The 23,224-nt window shown below is 45.1% G+C and overlaps 1 protein-coding gene across 1 annotated transcript in view; it reads left to right on the forward strand.

Moving 5' to 3' along the window:
• Window positions 1–23,224, forward strand: part of vcpip1 (valosin containing protein (p97)/p47 complex interacting protein 1) — a 78,250-nt gene that overhangs the window by 21,198 nt on the left and 33,828 nt on the right. Inside the window, exon 2 of the mRNA XM_072467642.1 lies at window positions 17,682–17,768. Within this exon, the coding sequence (XP_072323743.1) occupies window positions 17,682–17,768 (87 nt within the window). The remainder of the gene's footprint in view (window positions 1–17,681; window positions 17,769–23,224) is intronic.

A 23,224-nucleotide genomic window follows, 5' to 3' on the forward strand; every position in this document is an offset into this window, starting at 1 on the left:
GACATGCTCAAAACATACAGACATGATCAACAGGCCCACCCGCACACCACCTACACATATCCTCCACCCCTTCAAAAAACCTGCTCATCTGGGCCACAGTCATGTGCGCCCTGTGGACCACCTTAAATTGTATCAGGCTAAGCTTGGCACACAACAAGGAGATATTGACACGCCTCAGGGCCTCCTCCCACAACCCAGCCTCCACCTCCCCACCAGCTCTTCCACTTTTGCTTCACCTCCCCTATCGGGGCTCCATTCCATTCCATCAGTTCCTTATAAATCTCCGATACCTTCCCCTCCCCCACTCCTGTTTTTGACACGACATTAGACTGTAGCCCCTGGGGCGATAGGTACGGGAATGTCGATACCTGCCTCTGCACAAAGTCCCTCATCTGCAGGTAGCGGAACCCATTCCCACCGGGTAGCTCAAAGTCCTCCTCCAACTCTTCCAAAGACGCAAAGCCGCCGTCGATAAACAAATCCCCAAACTGCTCGATCCCCGCCCGCTGCCGGAACCCCCCATCCAAACCCCCCTGGAACATACTGCCGTTTGCCACATACTGGTGCCCACACTGACGCCCCCTCCAGGCCCATGTGCTGCCGCCACAGTCCCCGCACCCTCAGGACAGCCATTACTACTGGGCTTGTGGAGAACCTGGCCGGCGAGAATGGCTGAGGCGCTGTTAACAGTGCTACTAAACTCGTGTCTCTACATGAGGTCGCCTCCATCCGCTCATACCGACCCCATCCCCACTACGTACTTCCTGTCCATCGCTATTTTTGCCGCCCAGTAATAATTTATAAAGTTCGGAAGGGCCAGACCCCGCATTTGACCCTGCTCCAGCAGCACCTTCTTCACCCGCGGGGTTTTATATGCCCACACAAACCCTGAGATCTCCGCACTCACTTTCTTGAAAAAGGCTTTTTGGGATAAAGAAAGGTAGGCTCTGGAAAACAAGAGGACCTTATCATCTGGACCCTCCCCACCTAAGACAGCGGGAGGGCATTCCACCTTCTGAAATCCCCATCATCTGCTCCACCAACCGAGCCAGAATCAGCTTATGCAGCTGCTCCCCTCTGCGCCACCTGAATGCCCAAAAACCGAAAGCTCCTCCCCCACCACCTTGAACGGCTTCTCCTCCAATCTCTTCTCCTGTCCCTTCGCCTGGATCGGAAAGACCTCACTCTTACCCATATTCAATTTGTATCCCGAAAACCGGACGAATTCCTCTAGAAATGCCCCCCATCATGTTCGAAATGTACACTAACAGGTTGTCTGCGTAAAGCGAGACGCTAATGCTCCACGCACCCCAACCCCCCCCCGCCCGGTACTATCCCCTGCCAGTCCCTCGACGCTCTCAGTGCCATCACCAACGGCTCTCTAGTCCTATAGCCAAGGCAAAAAGCAGCGGGGAGAGTGGACATCCCTGCCTCGTTCCCTGGTGCTGCGTAAAATAACCCAAGCTCACCCAGTCCACAAAGCGCTGCCCAAACCCAGGACCTCCCACAAATAGTCCCACTCCACCCGATCAAAGGCCTTCTCCGTGTCCATGGTGACCACCACCTCCACCTCTTGTCCCTCGGGGGACATCATTATCACGTTTAGCAACCTCCTGATATTCGCCGCCAGATGCCTCCCCTTAACGAACCCCATCTGGTCCTCCCCTATTACCCCTGGCACACAATCCTCAAATCTTGAGGCCAAGATTTTGGCCAACAATTTGGCATCCACATTGAATAGGGAGATCGGCCTGTAAGACCCACACTGCTCCAGATGCTTATCCTGTTTCAGAATGAGAGAGATCAAGGCCTGCAACATTTTCGGGGGGAGCACCCGTTCCCTTGCCTCGTTAAATGCCCTTACCAACAAGGGCCCCAGAACCCCCGAGAACCTTTTATAAAATCCCACTGGATACCCGTCCAGACCCAGGGCCTTGCCTGACTGCATGGCCTCCAGCCCCTCCATCGGCTCCTCTTCCACCCTCGGGAACTCCAACCCCTCTGAAAACCACCTCATCCCCTCCACCCTGGTTGGGGATTCCGACTCATACAGCCAACTGTTAAAATCTCTAAACATCCCATTAACCCCCACAGGGTCCAAAACCACGTTCTCCCCTCTGTCCTTCACTTTCCCGATCTCCCTCGCTGCCTCCTGTTTCCTCAATTGGTGTGTCAGCATCCTGCTCGCCATCTCACCACATTCATACACTGCGCTTCTCAAATGCTCCACCGCCTCCCCGTGGATAACAACCCGAACTTCATCTGCAGCTTCTGCTGCTCCTTTAACAGCCCTGCCTCCGGGGCTTCGGAGCACCTCCTATCCACCTGCAGGATCTCCTCCACTAGCCTTTCCATCTCCACCCACTCCGCCTTCTCCCGATATGCCCGTATCGATATGAACTCCCCTCTTACCACTGCCTTCAATGCTTCCCATACCATGGCCGCCGAGACCTCCCCCATATCATTTATCTCCATGTACCCCCGAATGGCCTCCCTCACCCGCTCACACACCTCTTCATCTGCCAACAGCCCCACATCTAGCTTCCATTGCGGGAACTGCATCGTCCCAGATCGGAGCATAAATATTCACCAGCATCCCCTCCAATTTTCCACTCACCATCACATATAATAATAATAACCTTTATTGTCACAAGTAGGCTTACATTAACACTGCAATGAAGTTACCATGAAAAGCCCCTAGTTGCCACTTTCTGGCGCCTGTCTGGGTACACGGGGGGAAGAATTCAGAATGTCCAATTCACCTAATAGCACGTCTTTCGGAACAATCCTCGCCAAACACAGTTGGGACTGAAGGCCGATAAATCCCCAGGGCCTGATAATCTACATCCCAGAGTACTTAACAAATTGGCCCTAGAAATAGTGGATGCATTGGTGGTCATCTTCTAAGATTCTATAGACTCTGAACAGTTCCTCCAAATTGGAGGGTAGCTAATGTAACCCCACTATTTAAAAAGTGAGGTAGAGAGATAACGGGGAATTATAGACCAGTCAGCCTGTGCCAGTATTGAGGAAAATGCTAGAGTCCCTTACAAAAGATTTAATAGCAGGGCACTTGAAAAACAGTGGAATGGCTATAGATTGAGAAAGGGGAATGTGCAATGAGACCTGGGTGTCCTCGTATACCAATCACTGAAGGCAAGTATGCAGATGTAGCAAACGGTGAGTAAGGCAAATGGTATGTTGGCCTTCATAGCGAAAGGATTCCAGTGCAGGAACAAGGATGTTTTGCTGCAGTTACATGGGACCCTAGTAAGACCACACCTGGAATATTGTGTGCAGTTTTGGTCTCCTTATCTGAGGAAGGATGTTCTTGCTATGGAGGAATTAATTCCAGGGATGGTGGAACTGATGTATGAAGAGAGATTGAGTCAGTTAGAACTATATCCGCTGGAGTTTAGAAGAATAAGGGGGTCTCATAGAAACCCTGAAAATTAACAGGACTAGACTGAGTAGATGCAGAAAGAATGTTCCTGATGACTGGGGAGTGGTAGACCATTTAGGGCTGAGATGAGGAGAACGTTCTTCACACAGTGGCCACAGAAGCAATTGAGGCCCAAACATTGTATGTTTTCAAGAAGGAGTTGGATATAGCTCTTGGGGATAAAGGGATCAAAGGATATGGGAGGAAAGTGGGAATAGGTTACTGGGTTGGATGATTAGCCATGATCATAATTAATGGCGGAGCGGGCTCGAAGGGCCGAATGGCCTACTCCTGTTCCTATTTTCTATGTTTCTAAGTAGGTTTTTCCCTTTTGTTGGCCTGTAGCTGCTAGCGAGGGAACCAGTCTAGCAGCAATGCCCTTCAGGACTCAGCCAACTCAATTAGTAGTGATGCAACCAAATAATTCTTGGTGGTGGACATTGAATCCCCCCTTAGAATGTATTATGTGCCTTTGCCACTCTCAGTGCTTTTCCAGTTGATGTTCAACAAAGAAGATTCATCAGCTGAGGGAGGCCAGTAGGTGGTAATTAGCATGAGGTTTCATTGCCCATGTTTGACCTGATGCCATGTGACTTTATGTGTCCAGAGGCAATGTTGATGATTCCCAAAGCAACTTCCTCCCAACTGTATACCACTGTGCCACAACTTCTGCATAGTGCGTCCTGCTGGTGGGACAAGACATATCCAGGAATTGTGATGGTGGTGTCTGGGACATTGTTTACAAGATATGATTTAGTGAGTATGGCTATATCAGGCTATAGTCTGTGGGATAGCTCTCCCAATGTTGACAGAACACCCCAGAAGTTACTGAGAAGGACTTTGCAAAGTTGACAAGGCTGAATGATCCGTCCTATTTCGGTCCTTTTTTTACTTTTTGATAGCGCAATTGAGTGGCTTGTTAGGCAATTTCAGAGGGCATTTTAAGAGTCCAGCACATTGCTGTGAGTCTGGAGTCACATGTGGACCAGATCAGGTAAGGACAACAGATTTCCTACCCTGAAGGACATAAGTGAACCAGATGAGTTTTTACAGCAATTGATTATAGTTTCTTGGTCACTGTGACTGAGTCGAGCTTTCCAGATATATTAATTAAGTGAATTTAAATTCCAGCAGCTGCCCCGGTGGATTTTAACCTGTGTCTCAAGAGCATTAGCCTGGGCCACTTGCAGCTAATCCTACAACATACTCAAAATTTAACTTGACTCACATGTTTACAGAGAAATGAAAGTGACTGCTGGTTTCCGTATTTCATTTTTCAAATAAATCTATGGTGGCTCTCATGTTTCATGTATGCTAAACATGGAATAATGCTTTGCAAAATTGCAGTTTATAAGAATGAAAAATATTTGGTACCAGTCGTAGAAAATTTAGATCTCTTGTATTTGTCTCTGTAGCCTAATGTTTTTCTTGCATGCACTTCAGTTAACTTGTTTAACTTGCATACCAGTAACCAAAGCACATCAGATATTTAGCGCTTTGTGCAACATTAGTTAAAAAATGTTGACAGTCAATACCATTGACCATCTTCTATTGACCAGATAAAGCTGTTCAATTTGGACATTGACTGTGATGTAGGAGAAAGTGGTATTGCTGCTGTTTATTTAGAACAGGGTGGCCTTCAAAGACATGGGGCTGGATTATCCGATTCTGAGACTAAGTGCTGACGGCAGTGTGGGAACGGTGGGGTTTTACGACAAAAAAACGGCGCAAAACGGCCACCGATCCTCCGTCTGGTGGGGGTCTAGCAGGCATGCAACGTAGAGCCTCTGTGGATACAGCCGGAGAATTGCCGTGTCTGTGGCCGCGCATGTGCACGGCGGTAGCCTGCAGCGAACATGCCGTGTACCATGGCGCCGATCGCGCGCGGACCCGGCCTGCCAAATAGTGAACCCCTTTGGCCAGGTTCACCACCCCCCACCAGTGCCCCCAGTCCCTGCCAAAGCCCCCCTTGCCTGCGGTTGCCCCCCCCCCCCCCCCCCCCCGCCCCAGATTTAGTCCTAGAAAAAAATACCACACGCAACCGACGCCATCGGGAACACGGCCCGTCGGGGGTGGAGAATCGGGGGAGGGCCTCAGGTAACATCCTGAGGCCGTCCCGATGGCATGCGGCGTACTCCTAGAGGATGCCGTTTTGGAGGGGGTGGAGCATCGCAAAAGTGGTGCCGCCTTCGATTTCGGTGCCAATGTGTATTCTCCGGCCGAACGTGAGTTCGGCGTCGGAGACCGGAGAATCCCACCCATGGTAAATACGAAAAGACAATGAAAGGGTTAACTAGCCAATTAGAGCTACTCTCCTTCTTACACGCCCAGTTTTGTAGATTAAAGTTTATAAAATTAGATTACTTAAATAAACGATTGATATAATCAGTTTGCAAAATATTTGGAATTTTCTAGCGAAGGCTGAAATCAAATGAAGAGGCCATATAATGTTGCTCGCACTTTTAAATTCCCAGTTTGTTCTGTTTTGATGCGATTTGTTACAGGTGTCCATGCAGTTTCGAAATGTTGAAAATACTTGGATTGTAATTGATTTGCTTTCCAAGCATCACGGTGGAAATTTACCCCATCAAATATTTCTAGCAAATTTTAAGAGTGAATTATTGAACTTTCCTCAGAGGATAACCTGCACATCACTGTTGACCTTTCAGTGGGCAGCAGCTGAAGAGTGGTGGAATGTTTCCAGAGAATGATCACATGGTCTTTCACACATTGAAAACCTGTTGTTTTATCTTTTAGTTGTACTATTGCAAACCCACATGACTACTTTTCTTTTTAGTATAACATTGGTGGATTCTGCAGTTTCAGCATGTGCATCAGCTGGTTAGGGCAGTGTTTAAGATCCCTGGGACTTCACTGCATGTTTGAGTGCACACTCACATTTGACCAAAGTGCATTGCAATAGATTGTTCAAGCAGTTGCAGTTAATTAGTAATAGTGAGCCGTATCCAGTTGCAGTAGGTGATCTTTCTCCTGACATGGTTCTTTCCATCACACGTGCACAATAAAGCATGATGTGTATTACCAATTGGGTAATATAACTGCAATACTTCGAAGATTGCACAGTTCTTTTGAAAAATTTTATTCAAGTTTTACATTTTTACACTGTACATAAAGATAGATGAGACGGTTACAGTTTACATGTCCATAAGACCAAAAGCCATAGGAGCAGAATTCGGCCACTTGGTCCATCGAGTCTGCTCCGCCATTCAACCATGGCTGATATTTCTCTCTTCCCATTCTCCTGCCTTCTCCCCATAACTCCTGATCCCCTTATTGATCAAAAACCTATCTATCTCTATCTTAAAGACACTCAGTGATTTGGCCTCCACAGCCTTTTACGGCAAAGAATTCCACAGATTCACCAACCTTTAGTCTGAGATTGTGTCCTCTGGTTCTAGTTTTTCCTACAAGTGGAAACATCCTCTTCACGTCCACTCTACCCAGGCCTCGCAGTATCCTGTCGTATAAAATCCCGAATTTAACATCAATTTTGTACAGAGCCGACTTTGTGTGGTTGAAATCGGCACTGGGCTTTGCCAGGTCCGCCCCAATGTCCTGGTATACTTTTATCCTGTGTCCCTCCCAGCTGCTTGCCGAGCCCAGTGTAGGATCCTTTCCCGGTCCTGGTACCTGTGTAGTTGGCAAATATCGCCCTAGACTGCTCCCCGGCCTTGAACATAGAACATAGAACATTACAGCGCAGTACAGGCCCTTCGCCCTCGATGGTGCGCCGACCTGTGAAACCACTCTAAAGCCCATTTACACTATTCCCTTATCGTCCATATGACCATTTGAATGCCCTTAGTGTTGGCGAGTCCACTACTGTTGCAGGCAGGGCATTCCACGCCCTCACTACTCTCTGAATAAAGAACCTACCTCTGACATCTGTCTTATATCTACCTCAATTTAAAGCTATGTCCCCTCGTGCTAGACATCTAGACGCTTGAGCTTTGGTTGGAGTGACCTGTGTGCCCTGTCGATCTCTGACGGATTGTGAAAGCTGCACCTTCCAAACAAGTTGCCCAGCATTTGGGCCATGTAGTCAGTTGGGTCTCTGCCCTCAATTACTTCTGGCAGGCCCACTATTCAAATGTTTTGACGCCTGGGCTTGTTCTTTTGCTCCTCAATCTTTTCTTTCAGGCTCGCTTGGGTCTCCACCAACCTCTTTATCTCAGACTCCAGGGCAATGATCCGGCCGCTCTGGTCCATCGATGCCTTTTCGAGTTCTTGGACCGTTTTCCCCTGGGCGTTCAGCCTCCTCATCCCGTCGAGCGGCGCCTGCAAGTTGGCCAGCGCCTCCGTCATCCTGACCGCTGTTTGGATCTCCACCTCGATCTCGTCTTTCATTGTGGTCAGTTCCTTAGTTAGGAACGTATTCCAATCATCTCCCGGGGGGGAGAGTTTGGCGTTTTTTGGGGGGTGGGGGAGAGCCCGCTGTCCGGGCCGCCGTTCTCCCTCTCTCGGGGTTGGCCGGAGACCCCGGCCTCATGGGTCCACCGACCTGCTCATTCACTGCTCCTGCTCATTTCTGCCAATTCTGGCTTCCCTGCAGCCTCTCGAACTACTGCTTCCTCGCATACTTTTCTTCTTCTCTGTCTTTGTGGGTGAGGGGATGATTGAGCTAAATTCGGCCAAAAGTGCCTATTTTGCAGTGTTCTGGCGGAGAGCCACCTGATGTACGACTACTCAGCATATCCCCATCACCGGAAGTCAAATATTGCACAGTTCTATATATATTTGTGTAGAAATAATTTTGTGGGACAAGTAAGATCAACTTGCGTACTAATTATTGTTTAAAGTACAAAAGGGAACCAACAGCAATGTGTTAAAATGAGGCTGTTCTGTTTCAGTTAAACTGAACCAATTGATTTAAATCCCAATCCATTCACTTTTCAAGCAATAAGGGGATTTACTTTCTGGCATGTCACTCTTTCCTAGTTGATATGAATATGAGTTGACTTTAAATAACATTTTTAATTTTGCCTTGTTGATTGCTTTGGCAGTGTATTACTCACCAGAGTTATCTGTATGCTTTTATCCTTATGTTCTTATCCATTGAATGGATGCATACATACCAATACCAATCTAGAAAACAAGCAAAAAGACCGACACAGCAGTCAAAAAGCCAAAAAGAACATCCTTGCTTCTGTGTCTTTGTGTAAACAAGAAGTTACTTAGACTTCGGAAATTAAATAATGAGTATAACCAACTCACTTCACTTGTATTGGAAGGAAAGAACAAAATGTATTGAAGTCTGAAAGGGAAATACAAATTGTGAATGCACAAAATTGATGATGTATGTTTATGGCATCCAGCAATCGAGTCTCCAATTAGCATTCATTATCCAGAAGGCACAGTTCCTGTGAAACTAACAACTGAGGATATTAGTAAAACATTAGATTCAATTTGATTGTTTTCTTTATTCTTAAAAGAAACAAATTATTTAAGATAGCATAGAACCCACAATTGCAGCATTTTGTGTGCAAGCCTAATGTGAGTTTAATTTGCACTATTGAAAATAATGGACACGATTTAACGGAAATGAAACAGTGTCCCGTGTTGAGTGCGTTTAGCTGGATGTTTCCCGGCGCTGGCAGTGCTGAGAACGACCCTGCTGTTAAATGGGACACTGCTTTATTTCTGAGCCTCGATGAGGAACGCCCCGCCAAGGCTACACTTAGTCCCGTTTCCTGTACGAACGAGCTCCAGTCGCCAGTGCAGGAAGAGATTGGGGCATCTTTTTAAATGGTGTTCTGATCTCTTGGCCCCTCCCCCACCGTGGCCTCCAGTCCCCTCCAATGACCCAACTCGCCAATAAGGGGGTCATCGAGCACCCGCATCCCACCTCATAAGGTCATGGCACCCCTGGACCTAATCCCTGGAATGGGCATGATGCCACCTGGCCACCTTGGCACTGCAACCCTGGCAGTGCCCCTGCCAGCCTGACCGTGCCACCTGGGCACCTGAGTTGGGTGCGGCGAGACCAATAGATCGCGCCCAATGTTATAATGGATCTGAATGGCCATCCAGCATTTTGTAGCTCTAATATTGCTATGATTGTCAACTGACCACCGCCCCAGTTATAATGGCACAGCTTTCCCAGTCGATGTAATATAAGGGCATTTGGGTTAGTAAGGCTAATGTGAGACTGAGGAAACAATACCATCCACATTATGTTGTAGAGAGTCACATGATGGTACACTGTGTGTACAAGGTGTCTGGAAGAAACCAGTATGAAAATAACATCTAGGTAGGCTGCACCTTGAAGATGTATATAGTTATGAGATGTTAATAAATGCTTAATGTTCAACCATACAAGCCTCCCAACCTTTTAGTGAGACACCAAACAACTCTGAAATCGTACTAGCTGACCCAAACCTTTAATTTGACGACTTGGAACGAAAAATCGATCTCTTTGAAATCAGGCCTGCAATTGCCATGGGAGTCAGCCAAAGTACGGCATGCATTGTAAGAAGCATTGAAAAAAATACGTTACTGCAGCGCCATCTTGGAAAAATTGACGTGGAACAAAAAATCGATCCCTTTGAAATCAGGCCTGCAATTGTCATGGGAGTCGGCCAAAATGGCATTGTAAGAAGCATTGGGAAAAAAAAGTTACTGCAGCGCCATCTTGGAAAAATTAAAGCTGTACACCCTTGTTCTGAAAAACGTACACTACTAAATTAAAACTACCAGACCAATTTGAGCTCCCGCAAAGACCAAAAGACACAGAATTGGGCGTCACAAAGAAGACATTTTTTTACACTACAGGAGTACATCAGGATTAAGTAGGAAATCAGAAGAAGTACAAGTTAATACATTTTATGCATGTTTGGGGTATTTGCTGATGAAGTAATCCTAATACAAGCCATTGATGAATCCTCAGCCAACTTTGATTCGGTATTAAAAGCCTTGGACGGTATTTTAAACTCCAAATTGTGGAGATCACAGACCTTTTAAAAAAAAGTTATAAAATACCTTCAATAAAGCACCAAAATGGCAAGGATACCCCAGGATGAGGGAGACAGCAGCCAAGCAGAACACACAGTGATCACCAATCATGTCAGCGCAATGACGTGCATGAGCTGAAAACAGCCAAAAGGCTTAAAAATACAGCTTCGAAAATGCCAACACAATACCCAAATTGCAACAGCAGGTGGTGGTGTGGAATGAGCAGATGAACAGGACAAACTAATGGTGTTCGAACAGGGCAGATAAGTTGTTGATAAAGAAAAACCCAACGCTAGGGAATGCAAACTGATGGAGACACCCAAGTACTGTAAACATTGAATATTATGATTTCAACTCCGAACCAACAAAATCTGACCAAAGAGACTGCCATTCCTCCGAATATGACAAGACGAGATCTGGAAGAACTATAAAGCCTCCAGATTGTCTGCATTTGTAAAGTCAAAGATTGGGGATTTGGGGGAGGGAAGAGGTGTGCAGTGGTGGTTGGGATTAGTTGTGGAGAAGGCATAACATGCAAATAAATATTGTACTGTAAATATGTTTAGGTAAAGACTTGGGGGGAGCTGCAGTATCAGGATATTCAGATTAGTAAGGATTAATGTGGGATGAGGGAAACAGTACTCCTACATTATGATGTAGAGAGTCACATGATGGTGGACTGTCTGAACAGAAAATCTGGAAGAAGCCAGCATGGAGATAGCACATACCTTGGAGATATATGTAGTTATCAGTTGTTAATAAATGCTTAATGTTCAACCATACAAGCTTCCAGACCTTGAGTGAAGCACCAAACAACCCTTACAAGAGTCACTGGTGAAGAGACGGCACTTGCTATTGTCCTCGGAGATCTTTGTGGCATGTGTAATGTTCTTGTCGGATGGCCTTATTTATTACAAGAACACTTGTAGTTAAAGCTATAAACAATTTATTAACATTAAGTGTTGGTAAAATATACACGAGAACAGAAATAAAACCAGTAAAATCATGCACATTAAGCCTTTCTTTGACTTCCTCTAGCCAGTCTGAGGGTCAGCTGACTTTGACATTCACTTATACTAGTGAGACTCCTAGTGGTCAGTCGGTGAATTACAACACAACCATGATATCACTTCATCCCCTTTCCTTAGAAAGAATAAATTAATACATTATCATCAGTATATTTACATGTAATATCATGAGCCTATGAGTCGTAACAGTATGAATTTTAATTTTTAAAACTGGTTTAGCAACTACACATAAATATATATCTTTATGACCGCAAATCATGTCAGCACAATGACGTTCATGAGCTGAAGAGATTAGTGTAGAAGAAAGCAGTGTGTGTGTATACACACAAACACACAAGCACACGACCAGCACGCACCGTATGTACAAATTGTCCAACTGTACAACTTGGGTCGATCAGGTTTTCTTCTACTCTGGTTGATCTTCCCAAAGTTTGACCTTGCTGCTTAGAACTTGTACATTCCATGTTTTCCATGACAAGAGCATGTCATGGAAAACATGGAATGTACAAGTTCTAAGCAGCAAGGTCAAACTTTGGGAAGATCAACCAGAGTAGAAGAAAACCTGATCGACCCAAGTTGTACAGTTGGACAATTTGTACATACGGTGTGTGCTGGTCGTGTGCTTGTGTGTTTGTGTGTATACACACACACTGCTTTCTTGGGAACTATCTGGCACTGCAGCTTCCGTTGATTCAGATGTAGATTCGTCATCCATCACGTCGTTGCGAAAGTCTTCTCTGGTTTTCAAGAGTGAGCAACAATTTCTTCTGAAAACCAACCCATCCTCTGCTGTACATTGTAGGAACGAGGTGCTACTTCTTCAAGTACAATGGCTTTTCTCGGCCAATTGCCTGAATCTTTTACTCTCACAATGTTATCACTATTCAGACGTGGTAAAGTTCTAGACACTCTATCATATAACTGCTTTTGTTTCTCTTTGATGTTTTACATTTCCTGCAGTACCACTGCATTCTCCTCCTTTGCCAAGTATAGAAGTATGGCATGCAACCTTCTATTCATGAGTAACTCTGCTGGCGATCTACCATGTGACAGTGGTGATGCTCTGTAACTCAATAATGCGAGATATGGATCAGACTGGCTGTCCATTGCTTTCTTCAACAATTGTTTAACAATATGGACACCTTTTTCGTTTTTCCATTGGCTTGAGAGTACAACGGACTCTATGTGACGTGATTGAACTCATACATCACTGCGAAGTGTTGCCACTCTTTGCAGCTAAAGCAAGGACCGTTGCAACTCACGACGACTTGCGGAATTCCATGTCCAGCAAAAATTGACTTGGTATGCAGTATTACATTGATTGCTGTTATGCTTGACAGTGGAGCCATTTTGCGATAGTTTGAAAAATAGTCTGTGATCATTAAATAATCTTTCCCTCGTAGGTGAAAGAGATCAATAGCTACTTTCTGCCATGGTGCCATAGGTAAACCAGATGTTTGCAAAGGTTCTCTTGTTTGCTTGCAACGATGCATCTGTGTGGAAGGGAAATTAATGAGTTGCCAACTTGGAAGCATGCTGGGAAATGCTTGACTATATAGTTTAACAATGCTTTTGAATGAAAATAAGTAGGTCAGGTAACATAAACAAAATACTGCTTAATATTTTAGTCTCGGCCTTATTATGATAGCACATTGTCCTCCGAAAGATAACAAAATGTGTACTCGAGTTGCTTTCAGCCAAAGGAAAGATCATACGTAGTACGCATTTCATCTTACGTACTTTCCAAGGTCTATTTAATATAAACATGGCTGTTTACTTCAAGCTGTTATTTCAGACTATAAAGGTATGTTTTCTTCGGTCGAATTTCAGAGTGCTGTGGAGTGGCTGTGCCAGACCACTCCTCTCTCCGCAAATATATTTGTGTCAAATAAATTTCCTTAAATCAAACCTCGAAGAATTTGTCTTTATTATAATTTCCACGACAGTCTGGCATGTGTCACAACTGACCATCCTTTCAATATCCTGGTTTATATCTGGCCAGTAAACAGATCCCCGAGCTCTTTGTTTACATTTTTCAATCCCAGGATGTCCTTCGTGTATCCTCTTTAGTACATCCTTGCGAAAAAAATTGAGGTGTGACTAGAGTGTTCAAACAAAGTACCACACCATTAATGATACTGAGTTCAGATCTTCTATTGTAGAACTCTATACATTGACCTCTGGGCCAGTGTGAGTTGATGTCCCTCATCGCTGTTTGATCCTTCCTGGTCTCTTCTTGGATCTCCTGGTCTCTTCTTGGATCTCCTGGTCTCTTTTTGGATCTCACATAGTTTTGCATCTGATACTGGTAGTTGTGTTGAAATAAGATTGACATGCAGATCTACATCCTCAGTAATCACACCACCAATACTTTGTATCGGCGCTCTCGATAATGCATCTAAGAACAAATATTTGCCTGGCGTGTAGATGAGATTGAAGTCATAGCTTTGTAACATCATCACCAACCTCTGAATGCGTGGAGACACCTGGTTGAGATTTCTTTTGATGATGTTTACCAAAGGATGATGATCTGTCTCAACTATGAAAGTTGGAAACCCATAGCCGTAGTCGTGGAATTTCTCCAAACCTACAACGAAACCCAGGCGTTCTTTTTGATTTGAGCATACCTCTGCACTGTTGTCATCATGGACCGTGATGCATATGCGACTGGTTTCCAACTGTCATGCTCGAGTTGCCGAAGAACTGCTCCCAGATCATCTTTGGACACGTCTGTTTTTAAAAAAAATATATTTATTAAAGTTTTTTAACAAAAAACAATCTTTACCCCTTACAAACAATAAACCCCCCCCCCCCCCCGGGGTAACAAAATAACACAAAATCGCCCTGAGCAAGATATATACATGGTAAGATGATATATTTACAGAGCTTTATACACTGGCTCTCGCCCGTTCGTGCCAGTTTCCCCCACCCTCCATGTTATCCCCCGTTCGTCCGCCCCCTCAAGCAATCTCTTCCCCCCCCCCCCCCCCCCCCCCCGGGTTGCTGCTGCTGCTGACCGACCTTCCTCTAACGCTCCGCGAGGTGGTCTAGGAACGGTTGCCGCCGCCTGTAGAACCCCTGCGCAGACTCCCTTAAGGCAAACTTAATCCTTTCCAACTTTATGAACCCAGCCATGTCGTTTGTCCAGGCCTCCACGCTAGGGGGCTTCGCCTCCTTCCACATTAGCAAGATCCTTCGCCGGGCTACCAGGACGCAAAGGCCAAAATGCCGGCCTCTTTCGCCTCCTACACTCCCTACTACTCCAAATATTGCTAGCCCCCAGCTTGGCTTGACCCGGACTTTCACCACCTGAGATATTGCTCCCGCCACTCCTCTCCAGAACCCCTCCAGTGCCGGGCATGACCAAAACATATGGACATGGTTCGCCGGACTCCCTGAACACCTTCCACATCTGTCCTCGACCCCAAAGAACCTACTCAACCTCGCCCCCGTCAAGTGCGCTCTGTGAACCACCTTAAATTGTATCAGGCTGAGCCTGGCAAATGAGGAGGAGGAATTGACCCTACCCAGGGCATCAGCCCACAAACCTTCCTCGATCTCCTCCCCCAGCTCCTCCTCCCATTTACCCTTCAACTCTTCTGCTAGCGCTTCCCCCTCTTCTTTCATCTCTTGGTGTATTGCCGAAACCTTGCCCTCCCCGACCCATACACCTGAGATCACCCTGTCTTGAATTTCCTGTGTCGGGAGCAGCGGGAATTCCCTGACCAGTTGCCTCACAAAAGCCGTCACCTGCATATATCTGAATGCATTTCTCGGGGGTAGCTCAAACTTCTCCTCCAGTGCCCCTAGGCTCGCAAATGTCCCGTCGATGAACAGGTCCCCCATTCTTCTAATCCCCGCCCGGTGCCAGCCCTGGAACCCCCCGTCCATCTTCCCCGGGACAAACCGGTGGTTACCCCTGATCAGGGACCACACCGAGGCTCCCACTGCACCCCTATGCCGCCTCCACTGGCCCCAGATCCTTAACGTTGCTGCCACCACCGGGCTCATGGTGTACTTTGATGGCGAGAGCGGCAACGGTGCCGTCACCAGCGCCCACAAGCTCGTTCCTTTGCAGGACGCCATCTCCATCCTCTTCCATGCCGCCCCCTCTCCCTCCATAACCCACTTATAGATCATCGCCACGTTTGCTGCCCAGTAGTAGCTCCCTAGGTTTGGCAGCGCCAGCCCTCCTCGGTCCTTACTGCGCTCCAGGAACCTAATAATGAATACAAGCCCTCGGATACAATACAGAATGGGACAGAATAAACTGTGCTCTTCACCATCACACTCATGTCACAAACGCCATAACATTTAATGCTTGAACCATTATCATCTCTCAGATATATTTTGTGATTTCGAATCGGCTGAATTTTTAGATTTTTAAAATCAGTCATGCTGATTAAATTGCTTTGGCACCAGTGTCTGACTTGAATTGAACCACTGAACCATTCACTTCAAGTGGTAGCAGCCATTTGTTCTCATCGACCGCATTTATTTTAAATGGAGTATCCGTGTGCATTTTTTTAAGTGCTGGAGAATCTTTTGATGTCTCCAAAAAAGTATTCTTCTCTGTTATTACTCCAACAAACAATGATATTTCATCTGTGGAGACTGTGTCTTCCACCGTGCTGACTAGTCTGGGGTTGAGCTTAAGAGTAAAATTCTGAGCGAAGTGATGCATCTGGGACAAAACTTGCTAAACACTGGACACTGCCTTAATTTGTGCCTTTGACCACATCTTTTACACAGAACTACTTTGTCCTGATCTTTAACCTGTTGGTGTGCGAGGAGCTGCAAGAACCTTCCCTCCTTTTTTTGGAAGTTTCCCTCCTTTTTGGAAAAAGGGCAGCAACCAGAGTTTTCCCCTCCAAGAAGACGCCGCCATTACTGAGAAACATTTCAGAATGCTGTGCAGCTAGCTCGGGAGCCTGACAAATCTTAACTGTTTGTTGCAAAGACAGGTCCGATTCCCTTAGCAACCATTCCTGCAGCTTACTTTCATTCGCACCAAACACAATCATGGAAGATTCCACTACAGAAAAATTACAGGTTTTAGCTTTTAACTTTAAATCAGTGAAGAACTGATCTATGGACTCTCCTGTCTTCTGTAAACGTGATCTAAACACATAGCGTTCACAAATTTCATTCTTTCTGGGGCTGCAATGGGCATCAAATCTTCAAATTACTTCATTAAAATTGTTACTATCGTCATTGTTTGCAAACTTAAACGTATTAAATACAGCAATTGCTGCTGGCCCTGCCGCAGTAAGGAACATTGCTACCTTATGTGAATCTGATTGACTTCTAAATTTACTGCAATAAGAAACAAATTAAATTGTTGTTTAAACACTAGCCATCCACATTACCATGAAAGCTGAGACTCTGGTGGCTTCAACGACTCCATATTAAATTTTTGCAGACTGCAAAATCTTCAAATCTCTGTGGCAGGCTGATAGTTTTTTCTCAGTGTTTAATACCTTTCAACCCCAATCTTGGTACCATGTAATGTTCTTGTCTAATGGCCTTATTTATTATAAGAACACTTGTAGTTAAAGCGATAAACAATTTATCAACATTAAATGTGGGTAAACTATATACAAGAGAACAGATGACAAAACAGTAAAATTGTGCAAAAACAGCCTCTCTCTTTGACTTTCTCTAGCCAGTCTGAGGGATCAGCTGACTTTAACACCCTAGTGGGCAGTCGGTGAATTACATCACAACTATGATATCACTACAACACGTATTTCCTTTCCCCCCCAACGCCAGTTTAATTCTGACACCACGATAAAGATAATTCCAGACATCTAGCAGTAGTAATGTCTTCAAGCAGAGTAAGCGGCCAACCGCACTGAAACATTCAAATGGCAAATACTTTCCAGTATTGTTTTGATTTAAGGTCATTGAAGCAGTCTCAACTAAGTTGTTCAAATGAGGAACATCCATACCTTGAGATAAAATCTCAGGGCAAGTAATTCAAATTATTCTTGCATGCTTCTATTTTAGTTAGAGCCATGCATCAGATCAAGACTGAGAATGGAAAAAGTGAAATTAATTCAATGCTTTTTAAAAAAAAATAGCTTCAGATAAGATTATGGTCGTTGCTTTTGAAAATATATTCCAATGTTCTGTAAATAATAATGACATAAGTAATTATTGCATTTTCTGTGCTTGAGTAGCAAAATCAATCAGGTGCTTCGAGTTATCAACAAAATTTGTTTTGTGTCATTGTTTAGGAGAAGATGTTTGGTCATACGCAAAGAAATTGCCACACTTATTTGAACAAGGTGGGGTGTTCTATAACACAATGAAGAAAGACGTAGGTAAGGTGAATCCTGTTGCATTTTTCATCATTTTTATAAATTCTCATTTAATGGGAAAAGTATGTATTTTTCCAAGTAGAAGGTGGAAAGTTATCATTAATATGTCTCTGCTTCCAAAGTGACTGCTTGCCTGTGCTACTTATGGCTAGTTGCGAGGAGACATGATCTACTAACTGGTTGAATGCGCGATATAATTTATTTTATTTGCACTTCCACCCTGCAGGGAAACACCATAAGTCTTCATATGAGGCTTTCTGATTATATTAAATCGGATTGTGAACTGATGTGTTATATGATTGCATTTCTGATGGTTTTGAGTGTTGGAGCTGCAGTGCATTGCAGTTGTGCACAACCCATTTCCTCAATTAATTTCATGTTCTTTTAATTACTTCTGTTTAATAAAGGCAAATTATTGATTCTTCTTTGAACTAACTTCATGTACAGTTTTATTATATTGAAAAAAATCCAAGTTGTTTAATTTTATGAATGGAGAGAAGTTTAGTAGATGGTTTTCAGACTGGATTTAATGATGAACCTGATAGCTGCCACTTCAACAATCAAAATGTATATTTAGGTATCATTAACATTTTTATCAACTGAGCAATCATCTAAATGAATGTTTAAAGCTTGCTACTATGGAAACACACAGAACCAGAAGAGCATCATTAAAAAAGGGAAAAGCAACTAATTCTTAGTTAGCTTAGTTTATTATATTGGTGTAATATAATAAACTGACATAGCACCGAACAGGCTGTTTATTTCGCACCAACTCCACTGTCCTCAAGTTGGCAACTCTAAACTAGGCACAATTGGAAGTCACATAACTTTCTCTTCAAATTAACCCCTTTTTATGCCATCTACAAATTTTGCCAGGTTCCAAAAGCTAACTTCTGTTCACATCCTTGCAGTATGGGAAAAGATCTATTAGTTACTAGTATATATTTTCTTCCCTTTAACAGACTTCCATTCACGCTTGAATATCATATAATTTCATTTTATTGACATGCTTTCTGTGCAGCACCATTTGAAAATCTACATGCACAATATCCACTGCATTTCCATTATCAAAAAACTTATTTATGTTAAATTTGTCAAATCTGCGCCACCTGTTTTTAATTAGCCTGTGTATTTCCAGTGCATATTAATTTCACAATGTAGTATGGTTTTTGGAGGCTTACCCAGTGTTAGACCGACAGGCCTATTTTTGTCTGAGTTATTACTTTTTGAACATTTCTGAACTTCGAATCATAGAACCTTATAGCACAAAAGCGAGACCATTTGGCCTCTGCTGGCGCTTTGAAAGCACTGTTCAGTTTTTGCCCCAGCAAATGAAAACCTCATAAACCTAAAACATGGTTCTCTTCCAGTGCATGTCCAGTTGTCCCACGGAATCTACTTCTACCACCCTTTCGGTTATGTGTTCACAGCGCCAAGGACCTGTGTTCAATTCCGACCCTGGCTCACAGTCCGTGTGGAGTTTGTACATTCTCCCTGTGTCTGCATGGCTTTCCTCTGGGTTCTCCGATTTTGTCCCACAGTCCAAAGGTGTGTAGGTTAGATGGGGTTTTAGGGTTATGGGGATAGGAGGGGGGCGTGGGCCCAGCTAGGGTGCTGTTTCAGAGGGTCGGTGTAGACTCGATGGGACGAATAGCCTACTTCTGCACCACAGGAATTCTATGTTGGGGAGGGGGTGGGGGAGTTTGCCTCTTTCCCTTTTAATTCTGTTGTCAATTATTTTAAATGTGCCATCCCTGTTTATTGATCCACTTGCTTGAGCAAATAATATCTCACTATCTCTACGAAACCCCTTATAAATTAGAGTACCCCTATCAAGTCTCCCATCTTCGTTCTAAGGAAATCAATAGCAGATTTTCCAATTGTAATTGAAGACCCTTATTCCCAGTGATCGTCCTGGCAAACCTCATAGTAATTTCTCCGAGACCTTGACATCCTTCTTCGTGTGGTGCTCAGAATTGTACAGTGTATTCCAGCTGAGATTTGTAAAGGTACAGCATGACTTCCTTGTTTCTATATCCGATGTCCCTATTTACAAATGCAGGTATATCATTTGGTTTTTAATTGCCTTATCAACTCGCATTTCCACCTACAAACAGTGAGAAGATGCACCACCACCCCACAAAATAGTATCATTTAGATTTTTTAAAAATTCTTGATATTCATGTTATTAGTTCTATATTTGGTGTATTCTCCTCCACTATCCTGGCTAAGACCGCGAACACTCCCGCCCAGAATCTTCCCAATTTTTCACATTCCCAAAAGCTTGAGGAAATACTTGTTAGGAAGGAAAATGTGTTGGGCATTTTGAAAAACTTGAGGATAGACAAGTCCCCCGGGCCTGACGGGATATATCCAAGGATTCTATGGGAAGCAAGAGATGAAATTGCAGAGCCGTTGGCAATGATCTTTTCGTCAACAGGGGTGGTACCAGGGGATTGGAGAGTGGCGAATGTCGTGCCCCTGTTCAAAAAAGGGACTAGGGATAACCCTGGGAATTACAGGCCAGTTAGTCTTACTTCGGTGGTAGGCAAAGTAATGGAAAGGGTACTGAAGGATAGGATTTCTGAGCATCTGGAAAGACACTGCTTGATTAGGGATGGTCAGCACGGATTTGTGAGGGGTAGGTCTTGCCTTACAAGTCTTATTGAATTCTTTGAGGAGGTGATCAAGCATGTGGATGAAGGTAAAGCAGTGGATGTAGTGTACATGGATTTTAGTAAGGCATTTGATAAGGTTCCCCATGGTAGGCTTCTGCAGAAAGTAAGGAGGCATGGGATAGTGGGAAATTTGGCCAGTTGGATAACGAACTGGCTAACCGATAGAAGTCAGAGAGTGGTGGTGGATGGCAAATATTCAGCCTGGATCCCAGTTACCAGTGGCGTACCGCAGGGATCAGTTCTGGGTCCTCTGCTGTTTATGGTTTTCATTAATGACTTGGATGAGGGAGTTGAAGGGTGGGTCAGTAAATTTGCAGACGATACGAAGATTGGTGGAGTTGTGGATAGTAAGGAGGGCTGTTGTCAGCTGCAAAGAGACATAGATAGGATGCAGAGCTGGGCTGAGAAGTGGCAGATGGCGTTTAACCCTGAAAAGTGTGAGGTTGTCTATTTTGGAAGGACAAATATGAATGCGGAATACAGGGTTAACGGTGGAGTTCTTGGCAATGTGGAGGAGCAGAGAGATCTTGGGGTCTATGTTCATACATCTTTGAAAGTTGCCACTCAAGTGGATAGAGCTGTGAAGAAGGCCTATGGTGTGCTCGCATTCATTAACAGAGGGATTGAATTTAAGAGCCGTGAGGTGATGATGCAGCTGTACAAAACTTTGGTAAGGCCACATTTGGAGTACTGTGTACAGTTCTGGTCACTTCATTTTAGGAAGGATGTGGAAGCTTTGGAAAAGGTGCAAAGAAGATTTACCAGGATGTTACCTGGAATGGAGAGTAGGTCTTACGAGGAAAGGTTGAGGGTGCTCGACCTTTTCTCATTAGAACGGAGAAGGATGAGGGGCGACTTGATAGAGGTTTATAAGATGATCAGGGGAATAGATAGAGTAGACAGTCAGAGACTTTTTCCCCGGGTGGAACAAACCATTACAAGGGGACATAAATGTAAGGTGAAAGGTGGAAGATGTAGGAGGGATATCAGAGGTAGGTTCTTTACCCAGAGAGTAGTGCGGGCATGGAATGCACTGCCTGTGGAAGTAGTTGAGTCGGAAACATTAGGGACCTTCAAGCAGCTATTGGATAGGTACATGGATTACGGTAAAATGATATAGTGTAGATTTATTTGTTCTTAAGGGCAGCACAGTAGCATTATGGATAGCACAATTGCTTCACAGTTCCAGGGTCCTAGGTTCGATTCCGGCTTGGGTCACGGTCTGTGCGGAGTCTGCACGTCCTCCCCGTGTCTGCGTGGGTTTCCTCCGGGTGCTCCGGTTTCCTCCCACGGTCCAAAGATGTGCAGGTTAGGTGGATTGGCCATGGTAAATTGCCCTTAGTGTCCAAAGTTGCCCTTGGTGTTGGGTGGAGGTGTTGAGTTTGAGTAGGGTGCTCTTTCCAAGAGCCGGTGCAGACTCGGGGGGCCGAATGGCCTCCTTCTGCACTGTAAATTCAATGATAATCTATGATTAATCTAGGACAAAGGTTCGGCACAACATCGTGGGCCGAAGGGCCTGTTCTGTGCTGTATTTTCTATGTTCTATGTTATGCTCTATGTGTGCGTGATTCTCTGGCCCCTGCTCACACTCATCCACTACACCCTGGAAGAACTCACTCGTTCTCGCCCGAGTCATATGCATCCTGTGCACCACCTTAAACTGTATCAGGCTCATCCATCCATCCCCCCCCCCCCCCCCCCCCCCCCCCCCCATGATTCTCGCACAGCGGCGATAATATCGTCATCCCTTCCACCCTAAAATGCTTACTCAACTGATTCCATAAAGTCACCGTAGATTGCACCACCAGGCTCTCTGAATACCTACTCGGAGCCATTGGCAACGCTGCCATGACCATAGCCCTCAAATTGGACCCCTTACAAGATTCCTCCTCCATCTGAACCCACTCCACCCCTTCTCCCTCCTACCATCGCCACACCTTATCCACATTTGCCGCCCAATAATAATGAAGCAGATTCGGCAACGTCAACCTCCCCTGCTACCTCTATGGCAGGGTCCTCCGAACCCTCGGCACCTTCTCTGCCATACAAAGTCCGAAATGATCGTATCCAATTTCCGAAAAAGGTCTTTGGTATAAAGATCATGAGAGTCTGAAAAATAAACAAGGACCTAGGCAGAATATTCATTTTCGATACTTGGACCCTACCCGCTAACGTCAACTGTAGTGTATCCCACCTCCTGAGATCCCCCCTGGCTTCCTCTACCAGCTTCTTTAAGTTCCAGTTATGGAGTCCCGTCCATTCCCTCGCTACCTGAATCCCCAAATACCTAAACCTATCCCTTGCTACCGTAAATGGCGTCCGCCCTAAATTAGCCCACTGTCTCAGCTCATTCACCGGGAAAACCTCACTTTTCCCTACATTGCAGCCCAAAAACCCTCCAAACCTCCCCAGCAGTCCCATAATCCTTCCCATACTTTCCAGCAGATCCGAAACATACAGCAACAGGTCATCGGCATAGAGCAACACCCGATGCTCCCTCTATCCCCTCACAATAACCCGCAACTCCGCCGACCCCCTAAGAGCCATCTCTCAATGCTCTATAGCCAGCGCAAACAGCAGCGGCGACAGTGGGCACCCCTGCCTCATACCCCTGTGTGAGTCAAAGCTTGCAAATTCGTATTATTCGTCCTCACACTCACCCTTGGTGCCACATACAGCAACATGCATGCCACAAATCTCGCCCCAAACCCAAACGTTCCCAAAACGTCGAACAAGTACCAGTACTCCACCCGATCAAATGCCTTGTCCGCGTCCATGGAC

The sequence above is a fragment of the Scyliorhinus torazame genome, chromosome 11 (assembly GCF_047496885.1).
Source record: "Scyliorhinus torazame isolate Kashiwa2021f chromosome 11, sScyTor2.1, whole genome shotgun sequence".
NCBI lineage: Eukaryota > Metazoa > Chordata > Chondrichthyes > Carcharhiniformes > Scyliorhinidae > Scyliorhinus > Scyliorhinus torazame.